This window comes from Theropithecus gelada, chromosome 14 (genome assembly GCF_003255815.1).
Source record: "Theropithecus gelada isolate Dixy chromosome 14, Tgel_1.0, whole genome shotgun sequence".
NCBI lineage: Eukaryota > Metazoa > Chordata > Mammalia > Primates > Cercopithecidae > Theropithecus > Theropithecus gelada.
Genome location: NC_037682.1, coordinates 77,644,820 through 77,658,717, shown reverse-complemented (window position 1 = coordinate 77,658,717; position 13,898 = coordinate 77,644,820). Strand labels below are relative to the sequence as shown.

The following is a 13,898-nucleotide window of genomic DNA, read 5'->3' as shown; positions in this document are numbered from 1 at the left end:
AAAAAAAAAAAAAAAGGCTTTAATTATAATTGTATTAAAAAAAAAGAGAAAAGAAAAAGGTGCTCAGCACTTAGTAGATTTTCCAAAAAGTCTTTCCTAAGACTTTAATGAGAAAATAAAAAAGACTAAAGCTTTGGGCATTAGAGGTAATCACATGATTAGAGACCACAGATACATATAATTATTGTATTGTTGATCACCTACAATGGTAAGTAGTGTAACTATTTATATTTGTAAATAGTGGGTAGGGATGGGCTAGAAAGTGAGCCAATGTTATTTCAGGGAAACTGCTGATTGTTTAATTATTGACAAAATGGGGATTAAAATATTTGTCCTTGATTCAGAGTTGTTAAAAACATGCAAGTAAAGTGTGAAATCATTTTTAAAAATTAAAGTTTATACAAATATATTAGCATACATTTATATCACCATTCTTTGTTAACATAAATTGGAGTGAGCTCTCTGTTCATCCACATTTATTTCTATATTTCTAACCTTACTAGATAGAAGAGAGGTAGTTACACAGTGTCCTCCTCCATCTCTTATTGCCCAATTGAAATTCTCGTTTCTTTCAAGGGGATAAGCTTGAAGTTTGCTATGTTATATAGGAGTATTATGGAAGGCCTTACTGCTAAGATGATATATAAGCAGAGATATAACAGAAGTGAAGGAGCAAGCTTTATGGATACCTGAGAGAAGAGTGTTATAGGCAGAATCACAAGTATAGAGGCCATGATTTGGAGAGTTCTTGGTATGTTTGAGCAGAGATACTGTGGTTGGAGTAGATTGAGCAAGAGGAGAGGTCTAAGAGCTGAAGTCAGAGAGGTGGGCCTTTGCTCTGAGTGGGATGGGGAGACACTTGAGGGTTTGAGTTGAGGAATGACATAATCTAGTTGATGACTTGAAAGGATATTTTTGGCTATTGTGTTTAGAAAAGACTGTAGGCCAGCCTGAGCAACATAGTGAGACCTCATCTCTACAAAAACATCAAAAATCAAAAAATGATTCAGGAGGATCACTTGAGCCTGGGAAGTTGATGCTGAAATGCACAGTGATTGCACCACTGCACTCCCATCTGGGTGACAGAGAGAGACCCTGCTTAAAAAAGAAACCAAAAAATAAAACAAACAAACAAACAAAAAGACAAAGAAAGAAAGAAAAAAAAAAAGGAGAAAAGACTATAGGAGGGCAAAGGTGACAGCATGTAAACTAGTAGAACATTATTGCAGTAATGTAGGGGATAGATGATGATGAGTTGTGCCAGCGTGGTGGCACTGGAGGTAGGGAGAAGTGATGGGGTTCTGCATATAATTTGATGTGGGAGCCCATAGGATTTACTGATGAATAGATGTAGAGAATGAATGAATGCTGACTTCAGGAATTTGGGCCTGAATAATTAGAAGGATGAAAGATGGAGATACATTGGAGGAGAAGCAGATTGAGGGTGGTTGGTAAGATCTGGAGTTCAGTTTTGACAAGTGAAGTTTGAGATGCTTATTAGACATTCAAATGGAAACATTGAGCATTCAGTTGGATATGAGTCTGGAATTCAGGGGAAAGTTCTGAGCTACAGATATAAATTTGGAAGTCTTGAGGGTGCTGATAATATTTAAAGCTAGGGAATTAGGTAAGATTATCAAGGAGACTGGGTAAGATTACCCAGTGAGTAAGATTAAAGAAAAGAAGTCTTACTATGTTTAGAGGTACCCTAAACATCCTAAACCCTCATTCAGAAATTAGGGGAAACTAATAAATGTGATTGAGAAAGGGCATCCATCAAGTAGGAAGACAATCTGGGAGAGAGTGCTGCCTTGGAAATAATGGTTTGCTGGAGATGGCTCATATCAGCTTGCAAGAGCTTATCATTAAATTCTCAGCAAATCTGCAAGAAAATACAGCCATTTAAAAAATGTTGAGGCCGGGACGGTGGCTCAGACATGTAATCCCAGCACTTTGGGAGGCTGGGGTTGAGTGGATTACAAGGCCAAGAGATCAAGACCATCCTGACCAATGTGGTGAAACCCTGTCTGTACTAAAAATACACAAATTAGCTGGGCATGGTGACATGCACTTGTAGTCCCAGCTACTCAGGAGGCTGAGGCAGGAGAATTGTTTGAACCTGGGGGTAGAGGTTGCAGTGAGCCGAGATCGCGCCATTGCACTCCAGCCTGGGCAACAGAGCGAGACTCCATCTCAAAAAAAAAAAAAAAAAAAAAAAAGTTAAATGCAACCATTTAAAAATCATGCATAAACTGTGGGCCAGGCAGGCATGGTGGCTCATGCCTGTAATCCCAGCACTTTGGGAGGTCAAGGCAGGAGGATTGCTTGAGGTCAGGAGTTTAAGACTAACTTGGGCAATGTAGGGAAACCCCATCTCTAACAAAAATAATTACACATAAACTTACATAAATTATATTAAAAAGTAATAAATACTCAACAGTCATCAATTCTTAATTATTTTTCATTTTGATACCATCTCTGCTCTTGAGTTATTTACATTGATTGTATCTGTGTGGTGGATAAGCTACATAATGGTATGCTGCTGTGCATCTGTTTCCCAGACCTGTGTTCAGAGACATCATGTTGGTAGCTTGAAATTGGCCATAGTGGGAATATTTAGACTTTGGAAATTGCAAATGCTACAAATTTGAGTTTGATTTATTGTTTTGCTGATAAGAAAGTGATAAAGTAAATGTTAATAATTTAAGCAGAAGTTAAAAGCATTTTGTGCCATTGCTGTTACTTTGAGATTAGTACAGAAATTGAGGAAATATTTGTCCACTATTCAAAAATTATTATCGATTCAGCAAATAACATAATTGATAGAGTGAGGTTTTCACAAAAACTATCTTTGTTGTTTTATTTTCATTTTATTAATTAACATGGCAACATAAACCACATTTACGTTGGAACTATTCATTCATCAGTTACAACCCTAAGTTGGCTATGAATATAATAATTTGGTAAAAACCAATAAAAATATTATTGAGAATCAACTGACTAATGGAATTTACAATTAAAGATTGTATATCTTGTTATTATTTGTAGACTGGTTGCTATACATCCTTGTGTCAGTAAAATTATAACAAACTCATGTGCAAGTAGGTGCACATGTTTTCTTTTTTATCTGAACTAGTTTTTAAATATTTACCAGCACACCTCTGTGTGGAAACCTAGAGAAAAAAGTGTTTTCAAGAGTGTAACAATATCAAATGATGCTTATGGGCCAAATGAGATGATTGATAATTGACCACTGGATTTAGTAATGATGGGATGATTGAGTGGAAAAGAAAACAATTGATAATGGAAAAATTTCCTTAAGTAAGCAAGAGAGGATAGATTCCAGTGCTCAAGTAGAGGAGTTGACCTTAGAAACACAAATTCTTTATTCATAGTAATAAGGGAAGGCAGACTCTGTGGGTACAGTTACAGGTAAGTCAGTAGATGTTATATCAGGAGCTTGTGGAATCTGCCTTCTGATTTTCCATGTAAGAGGAAGTAATACCATCAGCTGAGAATGGCCATGAGGAAGAAGAGTTGGAAGGTTCAAGAGAAAGGAGGAAATATAAAATAAATATAAGCTATTGTTATTATAATTGGTATTTAGGCTTTTTTTGAAAGTGGTAGATTGGAAGGGAAGGAGGGCTTTTAAAATTCAGACAATTATCACCTAAACACAAAGTTTGTATAACTCTAGTGACTTTTCAAGGATGTTTTGTCTTGTGAAGGATGAAGACATTATTCAAGAGGTCATAAAATAGTAAGATATGGATTAAGACTGCCAATAAATTCATATAGGCAAAATGGTTTAGAAGAAGAGGAGATAGTGATTAATTTTAACCATCAGAGATGGCTTTATGGAAGAGAGAACATTTGAGTTAGATCTAATTGAAGAGAAAGTAGGTGTTCAGTTGACTTACTTGATTATTTTCTGTGTGCTAGGGATTGTGCATATATTGTGTCATTTAATCGTAATACCTGTGAGGAAACTGAAGCTCAGCGAGGTTAAGGAACTTGTTAAAGGTCACACGCAGCTAGTAAGTAAGATCTGGGTCATACCCAGATTTACCTGACAAGAACCCCTTTTCAAGATAGCACACTGATTCTAGGGGGTATATACAGTGGTATAGGGGAAGATATGCCAGCACAGGGAACAGTAGGAGAAAAGGAAAGTACAGAGGTGAGAAAAAGTAGAGAGAGAGAGAGAGAGAGAGAGAGAGAGAGAAAGAGAGAGGTGGGGTAGAGAGAAAGTATGCACATATGTGCATGTGTGTATGTGTGTGGGTGTCTTTGCATGCATGTGTGTAGAGAAAAATGGAAGGGAAAAGTGAGTAATCCAGTATGACTTAGGCACTGTATGCATGTTTGGAGAGTGTGGACTATATATGGGAAGTAAGGCTGAAAATATTTGATCATGGGAGGGAGGCCTCAAAGTTCATGTTAAGGAAGTTGGATATTATTTTGCAGGAAGTCATTAATTTTAAGATAAGTGTCTCTGACAAGAGAGAATTATATCTAACCTGAACATTGTGGCCAGGATTGAATTCTTTGTTTTGCTTTACAGTTAGAGATTCTTTTGGAAGACAGGACTATATAAATAAAACTGGATTGTTGAAATTGGCCATTCAGTATAATTATTAATTTCATATGGTAGTTTATAGAAATTATGATTATCTTATTAAGTTATTTCATGTCATTAAGTTAGGAACACAATTATAGAATAGTTTAATGTTAGCTTTCTATTTTGCTAAGACCATAAAATATAATAATAATCTCATGTTTTTCAGATACTGACCGAGCTTTATCATTACTGGAAGAATACTGCAAAAAATTAAGGAAACCAGAGGAGCAGTTGTTGAAAAATGCAGTTAAAAAGGTGATGGGTATCTTTAAGAGCAGCTTATTCCAAGCTTTGCTAGGTATGTATTATGATAATTATTAATCATTTTAATGGTCAGAATTGGGCTTGATAGTTTGAATAATGTGGTTGAAGAACCTGATGTTAACCAAGTTTCAAACTGGGATAATTTTCTTTAATACAGAAATGGAAGAATTTTTTTTTTTTCCTTTTTCTTATATAAGGTTAACCTAGAAAGGAATTGTTTGAAAATATAAATAAAAAGAGGTTATTGAAAGATATAAATATTGAAAGAATGTTTTGTATGGGAAGAAAAGTTTACACAGAAGAAAACCCTGAGTAGTTCGTTATAAAACATTGAGGACAAATATGCTAGAGAAGGAAGTTGTCTTCCTCCGGAGAAGGAATTGTGTAACATAACAATGATGGTTCACATTCTACTCAGAATCAAAGCTATACTTTTACTCTCTTCTTAAAACAAAAATAAAAACATCTTTTCATCTTTCTTGCTTGTCTTAGGAAAGTTTATGATCCAGAATTGAAAAGTTTATTGACGAAAATCTCAATGCTTTGGAATTCTTACCAATTTGTCATGAAGCTTACCATATAATGTTTAATCTTATGTTTATTCTATTTGTTAAAGATTGTAAAGAACATTAAGGATATGGTTTATTTATATATGTTTTTATACATACATCTCTTATATTTATGGAAATAGCTTTTAATTCTTTTTTCATATTTTAGGAAGTAAAATAAATTAGCAAAATATATAAATAAACAAATAATTTTCCCAAAAAAACAACCAACTAACGAAACAATGAAAAACCCACTCAATTATACAATATATTTTACTGGATTTAAATGAATAACTGATTTTAAATAATTTTAAAGAAATAATTGAGTCTGCTAGATATTTTCATTGCTTTTTCATGCTGGTTATTATTGATGAAAAATCCAAAAATAGGAACTTACAAGGCTTAATTATGAAAATACTTTGTTTTTATTATAAATATATGTACTTTTTGATAAAAACTCCAACTTTATAGTTTGAATGTAATTTAAAAAATTATTCAATTTTGAAAATTTGAAAATCAGTCTATTGAATAAAAATAGAAGTATAAAGCTTTATAGGATTATTTTGCCTGTGGATTAACTTTTAAAAACTATTTTATTGTGGCTAGCAAGAATTAATGACACAACTGTAATCATCTTAGCTGGTATTAAATAAAAACAATTCTAAATGGAGTCTTACAGAATTTGAATAAACCTTATATTCATTAAAGATAATATTTTTGAGAACATTTTTAAACATCAAATTTTCAACTAAAATGAATAGTGTTATTAATAGTTGATAATTAGTAAAAGGTCATTAACTAAATGGCAGTGTATCTTAACAGATTTGTATGATGTGTTTACTTAAGACTGGCTAAGTTTTTTGAGAGTTTGAATTTTTGAGAACTTGATTTAGAAAGGGTATTGTTGGATACTTTAGATAGCTCTACTATATTTTTAATATTATAATCATTTGATAATGTAACACCATTACCTAGGGAATACAAAGACAAATGAGTGACAAAGAATTGTATTTTGCCATTATTTTAAGTGAATGATAAATATCTTGGCTTAAAGCCAATAGTGTAGTTTGAATTTCTCTAGTAAAATTAGAGGCAATGATAATCTGTAAAAAGCTGTTATGTAAGTAATCCCAGTGCCCAGCTTTGAATGGATAGATTTATTTCAGCTGGTCTTTAGAAGTCATTTTAGGATAAACCAGAATGCAAACAATAGAGCAACATTATACAACAAAACATAATTTTCTATTGAATTAAATGTGGGCACCTATGTACTGATTAGTAATCTGTTATTATTGAATGTTTGAGTGGTCTCACTGTGCATTTTCTTTAAGGACACAAAAGAAGAAAAGCCATGTAGACTTGTGCATCCTAGAGAAGATGTATATCTTTGTAAAGGATAGGTAGGGAGTCATTGACATATAGGGCATTGTTATGGTCTATAATTTGCATTCTGTTTGAACCAACTCCGCCACCCCACCCTACCCTTTTTTTTTCTGTTACAAGTAATGGAAGATAGTGGTTTCACCCATTGTTCTGGCCAATACATAGCCAACACATTGAAATAGTACCTTGCGTGACTCTCATTAGCTGTAGAAATAGAAGGGAATCATAATGTAGAAAACACAAATGGATAATAAAATACTATTACTGCAGAACATGCTGTAATATTTACATGTGACAAGGAAACCAGTCCCTCTCTCTACAGATGAAAATCATCACTCTATTTTATTTTATTTTTTAAATTTATTTTTGAGATGGAGTCTCGCTCTGTCGCCCAGGCGGGAGTGCAGTGGCGCGATCTCGGCTCACTGCAGCCTCTGCGTCCTGGGTTCAAGCAATTCTCCTTCCTCAGCCTCCCGAGTAGCTGGGATTACAGGTGCGTGCTGCCACACCTGGCTAATTTTTTTTGTATTTTTAGTAGAGAGGGGGTTTCACCATGCTGACCAGGATGGTCTTGATTTCCTGACCTCATGATCCACCCACCTGGGCCTCCCAAAGTGCTGGGATTACATGCATGAACCAAACGCACCTGGCCTTTATTTTTCAATTCTTAGTAGAGCTAGGGTCTCTCTATGTTTCCCAGGCTGGTCTTGAACTCGTGGGCTCAAGTGATCCTCCCATCTCAACCTCCCAAAGTATTTGGATTACAGGCGTGAGCCACTGCCCCCAGCTGAAAAGCATCACCATAAAATGAATAATGTCTTCCTTTTGTGGTCCTTCATCATATGCTTAAAAAAATACTAGCATTTTTTAGATGGTATATTCTTTGAGGAATTCTGTGTACATAACTGTCACTGGTATTACAGTGTGTAAAAGATTTTTATAAATGAGTTCTGTGATAACATAACTTTGATTATAAAAGTAACATTCATTAATTTTTGATATTTTAAAAAATAAAGTAAAATCAAATAAAATTGAATGGTTAGATACATTTTATGGTAAGTAACAAGATACCTGATAAGCATGGAGAATGATGAACTGTTTGATTAACTTTCTTCCTCCTTTCTTCTAGAGTCCCTGTATTATTTGTTTTGATTTTTTATTTGCCAGTAACTGAAAGTGGAAAAAATCACTTTAAGTTTTTGAAAGACAGTAGTTGGTGTTCATTAGTGTACCCATACCAAATGCAAAAAATAAAAAAAAACCTGAAACAGCAATATGCTAGATGCTGCACATTTAGATGCTAGGCTTAGAGTGACATCTTGTGGTAATACTAAGGAAACATTTATCCAAATGAATAAAGTTTTAAGATGATTATAGCATCAACACTTTCCAGAATTTGAAAATAAGGGAATTGGAATTCATAATATTTTATGATTAATTTATGTCTCTTTGTTTAGAATAGCTAAATAAGATAATAATAATCAGTGTTCATTAATGTACCAAAACAAAACAAACCTAAAATGGCGATATGCTAGAAGCTGCACATTTAGATGGAATTGGAATTCCGTGATATTTTACAAATTAATTTAGAATATGTAAATCTCTTTTATTTAGAATATATAAAACATTAAGATTTTCAAGCCACTTTTATTAGGTTATTTATTCTTCAGTTCTTCAGTTAGGTGATAAAGAAGCAAGATGAATTATTATTATTATTATTATTTTTTTGAGACAGAGTCTCACTCTGTCGCCCCGGCTGGAGTGCAGTGGTGCGATATTGGCTCACTGAAAATTCTGCCTCCTGGGTTCAAGCGATTTTCCTGCCTCAGCCTCCTGAGTAGCTGGGATTACAGGTGCACACCACCACTCTTGGCTACTTTTTTAATTTTTAGTAGAGATGGAGTGTCACCATGTTGGTCACGCTGGTCTCAAACTCCTGACTTCGTGATCTGCCTGCCTTGGCTTCCCAAAGTGCTGGGATTACAGACGTACACCACCGCGCCTGGTTTTGAATCATTTTTTAAAATTATTTTTGTAATTCTAAATTGACTTTTAATTTTTAAAGAACTATATTACCACAATACTTGTTTTTGAAGACTTTAAATAAATAATATTATGGGTTAGTTAAAATTTAGATATGTAACACAAATGTTCTTTGTAGCTTATTGAAAATTATGTGTTATTCTTTAGTCATTACTTATAAAGTATGGAAATAACTATAGATATATTTCACAGATTTCAACCCTTCTAAAATATTAGGCTTGTTTATCTAACTTCTTGCCTTATATTTCTTCCCATTGTGTGAGGGGGAATTTTTGGGAGAGGAATTAGAGGGAAATTAGAGGAGAACAAGCAGTAAATGATACTTTTAAAAAACTCTACCAGTGGCAAAATCTTAGAAAAGGGCTTATCTTATTTTATGGAGGCTGTTAAACCTTACATGTTAGACTTTGTGTTAGAATAGAGGACATTTCATTTCCTTAAATCTTAACAGAGAACCTTGTGGATTTTTGAGATTACTAGCAATAGGGGTGATACAGCAGATGTATTACATACTGGGATTTATCATCTCTTTGTTGAAGCCTTCTAACACATTCCTACTTGCTGGCAGCTTTAACTAACCCTTTCATTGTGTCTCATAGCATTTTGTTCATATTACTAAAAAGCATTTACCACATTGCCTTATGGTAAATTTAATATATTTCTGCCCCTTTCTATACACCCATAATGTGGACCTTTAATAATTATAATAAACTTTTAATAAATTTTTATTCATTTATCAACACTTCTTTTAAAAATGCCAGTTATGTGTTGGACATTGTGCTATGCAATAGGGATACAACAGTAAGTTATAAAGGACAGTCAATACCCTTATGGACAAGTAAGGGAAAAGAGAAATTAAACACAGTATTAATTATTATTCAATTATAAAGATGGTAAGGTTTATAAAAGAAATATGTATAAGAGTTTGAGTAAAAAAAAAACCCTACATATTTTCCTAATAGTAATTCTAATGTAATAATTTTATTTCAAAATAACATCTCTTTGAAAATATCATGGCTGTTTTGGTCTTAATTATTCATCATAATGTATATTTTTTGCCATCTGATCATAAGGAAGTGAAGGATTATTTAAATAGCAAGTGTGAAGGCCCTTACAGTTGTTGTGTGAATTTGGAGCAACTTGGCTGTATTTATTATTCTTTTAGTTTATTTATATCTTTTTTTGTTAACCCATTTAAAGACTAATAGTGGAACAACTGGGCTGTAATCTTCAAAAACAGAGGTTCTCAAGATGTGGTTCTTGGACTGCAGCACTAGTTGCCTGTGAACTTGGTTAGAATTGCAAATTCTTGGTTCTCACCCTAGACCTACTGACTGAATAAGAAACTCTGGAAGTAGGGCTCAGCAAATGGTACTTTACTAATCCTTCCAGGTGATTCTGAGGCATGTTAAAATTTGAGAACATATGTTCTAAATGGTTAGGTATTTGGCCATTCAAGGAAAGCAATATGTTAACAGTGTGTGAATATTATTACTAAACTTGGGAGAATATGACAGTGGCATTTTTTCCCTTCTTGTGTTTTATAAGATTTGATTTAATCTTTAACAACTATAATGAGCCATTATCATTCTGGGACATATCTTGAGTACTTTGTAATCCATAAACTCACAATTATCATTATGGCATCCAATTTTCTTTTTAAAAATACGGTAGCATATCTCTTTATTTTTAATTTTCTTTTTATTCTCTTTCTTTCTTTCTTTCTTTCTTTCTCTTTCCTTCTCTTTTTCTTTCTTTATCTTTCTTTCCTTCCTTTCTTTCTTTCTTTCTTTCTTTCTTTCTTTCTTTCTTTCTTTCTTTCTTTCTTTCTTTCTTTCTTTCTTTCTCTCTCTCTCTCTCTCTCTCTTTCTCTCTTTCTCCCTTCCTTCCTTCCTTCCTTCTTTCCTTCCTTCCTTCCTTCCTTCCTTCCTTCCTTCCTTCCTTCCTTCCTTCCTTCCTTCCTTCCTTCCTTCCTTCCTTTCTTCCTTTCTTCCTTTCTTTCCTTCCTTTCCTTCCTTCCTTTCTTTCTCCCTCCCTCCCTCACTTCCTCCCTTGCTTCATCTCTCTTCCTTTCTCTCCTTCTCTTTCTCCTTCCCTCTCTCCTTCTCTTTCTCCTTCCTTCCCTTCCCTTCCCTTCCCTCCCTCCCTCCCTCCCTCCCTCCCTCCCTCCCTCCCTCCCTCCCTTCCTCCCTCCTTCCTTCCTTCCTTCCTTCCTTCCTTCCTTCCTTCCTTCCTTCCTTCCTTCCTTCTCTTTCTTTTCTTTCTTTTCTTTCTTTCTTTTGACAGTCTTTTCTGTTGCCCAGCCTGGAATGCAGTGGTGCATTCTTGGCTCACTGCAACCTCTGCTTTCTGGGCTCAAGCAATCCTCCCACCTCAGCCTCCCTGGTACCTGGGACTACTGATGTGCACAATCATACCTGGCTAATTTTTGTATTTTTTTGTGGAAAGGAGACTTCACCATGTTGCCCAGGCTGGTGTTGAACTCCTGGGCTCAAGTGATCCTCCCACCTTGGCATTCCAAAGTGCTGGGGTTACAGGCATGAGGCACCACACCCGGCCTTACAATAGAATTCTAAAACATTTAAGAGATTTTTTTTTTCTCTTTGGATAATTAATGATAGTTTCTATTTATGTTACAAGATAGTTTCTACTTATGTTATAATAATTATTCTATGGATAGAATTCTATGTTACAATACAAAAGTATCTCTGTGGATAAAGCTACATTGATATGTTGTTACTGGCTCATGTGAGAGAGGCCTTTACTAGGTAATACTTGCTGCCACTCACAACCTCAAAGCATGTGGTTCAGGTGAAACAAACAAATTACATATTATGAATCTTTAAATAAGTCTTGACTGTTCAAAACAGTGAATGTGAAATTCTTAGTTGCTAAGGCCTATTATGTTTCTACTTATTTTTTTTGCAATACTTATTTAAATAAAAAGAGTACAAGTGTTTTAGTTATTGCAATTGAGTAATAATAATTATCAAAGTATTTATGAAGTGTTTACCTATTTACATAGACTTATGCAGATGGATGCTATTAAGACCAAATGCCTACACTTAGGGAGTTTAAGGTCAATTAAGAAAGTAATATTTATGTACATGAAAAAAAGTACAACACATCATACAGTGGAGGACTAAATTTTGGGGGCTAGTCCAAAGTGGTATTAGGAGAAGCATGGGCTTTTACTGTACATTGGTGTTGCTAGGGAAGGTTTTATATAAAATATAAACTTCAGCTGAGCCTTGTCACTAATAGGATTTGCATTAGAAAAGACAGTAGAGAAGGATGTTTTCACCATCCATTCACACATTCATTCATTCGCAATATATTTATTGAACACTTTGCCAAACACTATGATACAAACTGGGAAGACAAGCATTAAACAAAATTTCATAAGTAGTTTATATACAAAGAAGAAGTAGAGTTTCTAGCTCTGTCGCCCAGGCTGGAGTGCAGTGACTCGATCTTTGGCTAACTGCAACCTCCACCTCCCATTCAGGCGATTCTTCTGCCTCTGCCTCCTGAGTAACTGGGACTCCAGGCGTGTGCCACCACGCCCAGCTAATTTTTGTATATTTTTTAGTAGAGATGAGGTTTCACCATGTTGACCAGGCTGATCTTGAACTCCTGAGCTCGTGATTCACCCGCCTCAGCCTCCCAAAGCGCTGGGATTACAGGCGTGAGTGACTGCGCCTGGCCGACAACTTTCTTAAGGAAGTGACATTTTGAAGTGTTGGAAATTATACACATAGATATGTGTTCAAAGGAGAGTGAGGAAATGGATCTGCCTGGAACAGGGATTCAAAATGTCCTTGATATTTATGCTTTTAAAATGTCTTCTAAAGAGTTGTATAGGGCATCCTGTTAGACATAAGTCTCTTCCAAAGACTTGAAAAACATGAGTGGTGAGCATAAAATGTGGCTCAAACAATTGTTATAATTCCCTTTGTTAAACTGCCATATACTGAGTGTGATTAGTTGTGTGTTTCATGTCAGGCAGGATCAAATATTTCTTAAGTTAAATTAGATGCTTTGGGTTGGATGCCATCAAGAGGGTTGGATATTATTCTGGACTCTGACTCTGGACTTTTATATTTACTGTAAGATTTATGTCACCAGATGGCACCATTTAACTAAATTTATGTGCTTTGGATGCGTGTAAGGCTGGTTGTTTCTAAATGAAGGATGCTATTATTTGTGCTGTAGCTAATATAAGAAAAAGATCATTTATTTTGAGAGCATATGAGACTTTCCTATATAGTGAGATAGTGAAACCCCAAAGCTTTTGTTGGGAGCATGAAACGATCTAGTGATTTCTGTTAAGTACATAATAAATGAAAATGTGGTGATGATCACTATAACTAATATGTGGTAGCTGACAAAAAAGCAATAGGCTTTCTCATCTAGGTTTTCCTATAGCGAAAAAACTAGTAGTATTGTTATTATAGCCTTGAATTTAACTTTTTGTTGTTGAACTGCTTTCAGCGAATTTATGTGTGTATATATATATGAATATAAAAATATTCTAAAAGATTATTTTAGGAATAAGCCCTTTCGAGATGTCCTGAAATAGCATAGTAATATCTAAAAAAAATTGTCAATATAGATTATGTTTTGTGGAACTGTGGAACTAATAAAGTTAACAGAAGGTGTTATAGACATTATTTCTTAGTATAAACATGCATCCCAAGGAAATGAGTATTTATTACTTGGTCAAAAACTTCTTAACATTTTCTACCTTTAAGCAGAATGAATCATGTCCTCCCTTATGTTTCTATGGTGTTTGTTTATATTTCTGGCACACCACTTATTATATTGTACTATTGTTTATTGATTACATGTTGGTCTCCCTTAGCAGACTGTGAGCTTCTTGAATGCAGGGACCAGTCCTAATTCAGCCAAATCTGGCATGGGATGAACAATTCTTCATTAAATTTCTTTCATTTGAAAAAATACATTTGATCTCCCACTATCAAAGAGACACCACATTAGGCTCTGGGGTTTTAGTGGTGAGAGAGATGTATACTTTA

At 34.5% G+C, this 13,898-nt stretch overlaps 1 protein-coding gene across 3 annotated transcripts in view; it reads left to right on the top strand.

Moving 5' to 3' along the window:
* The window catches only part of DLG2 (discs large MAGUK scaffold protein 2), a 2,171,029-nt gene that overhangs the window by 30,263 nt on the left and 2,126,868 nt on the right, over positions 1–13,898 (top strand). For all 3 annotated transcript variants that reach the window (XM_025355445.1, XM_025355443.1, XM_025355446.1), the window contains one exon: positions 4,788–4,919. In XM_025355445.1, the coding sequence (XP_025211230.1) occupies positions 4,788–4,919 (132 nt within the window). The remainder of the gene's footprint in view (positions 1–4,787; positions 4,920–13,898) is intronic.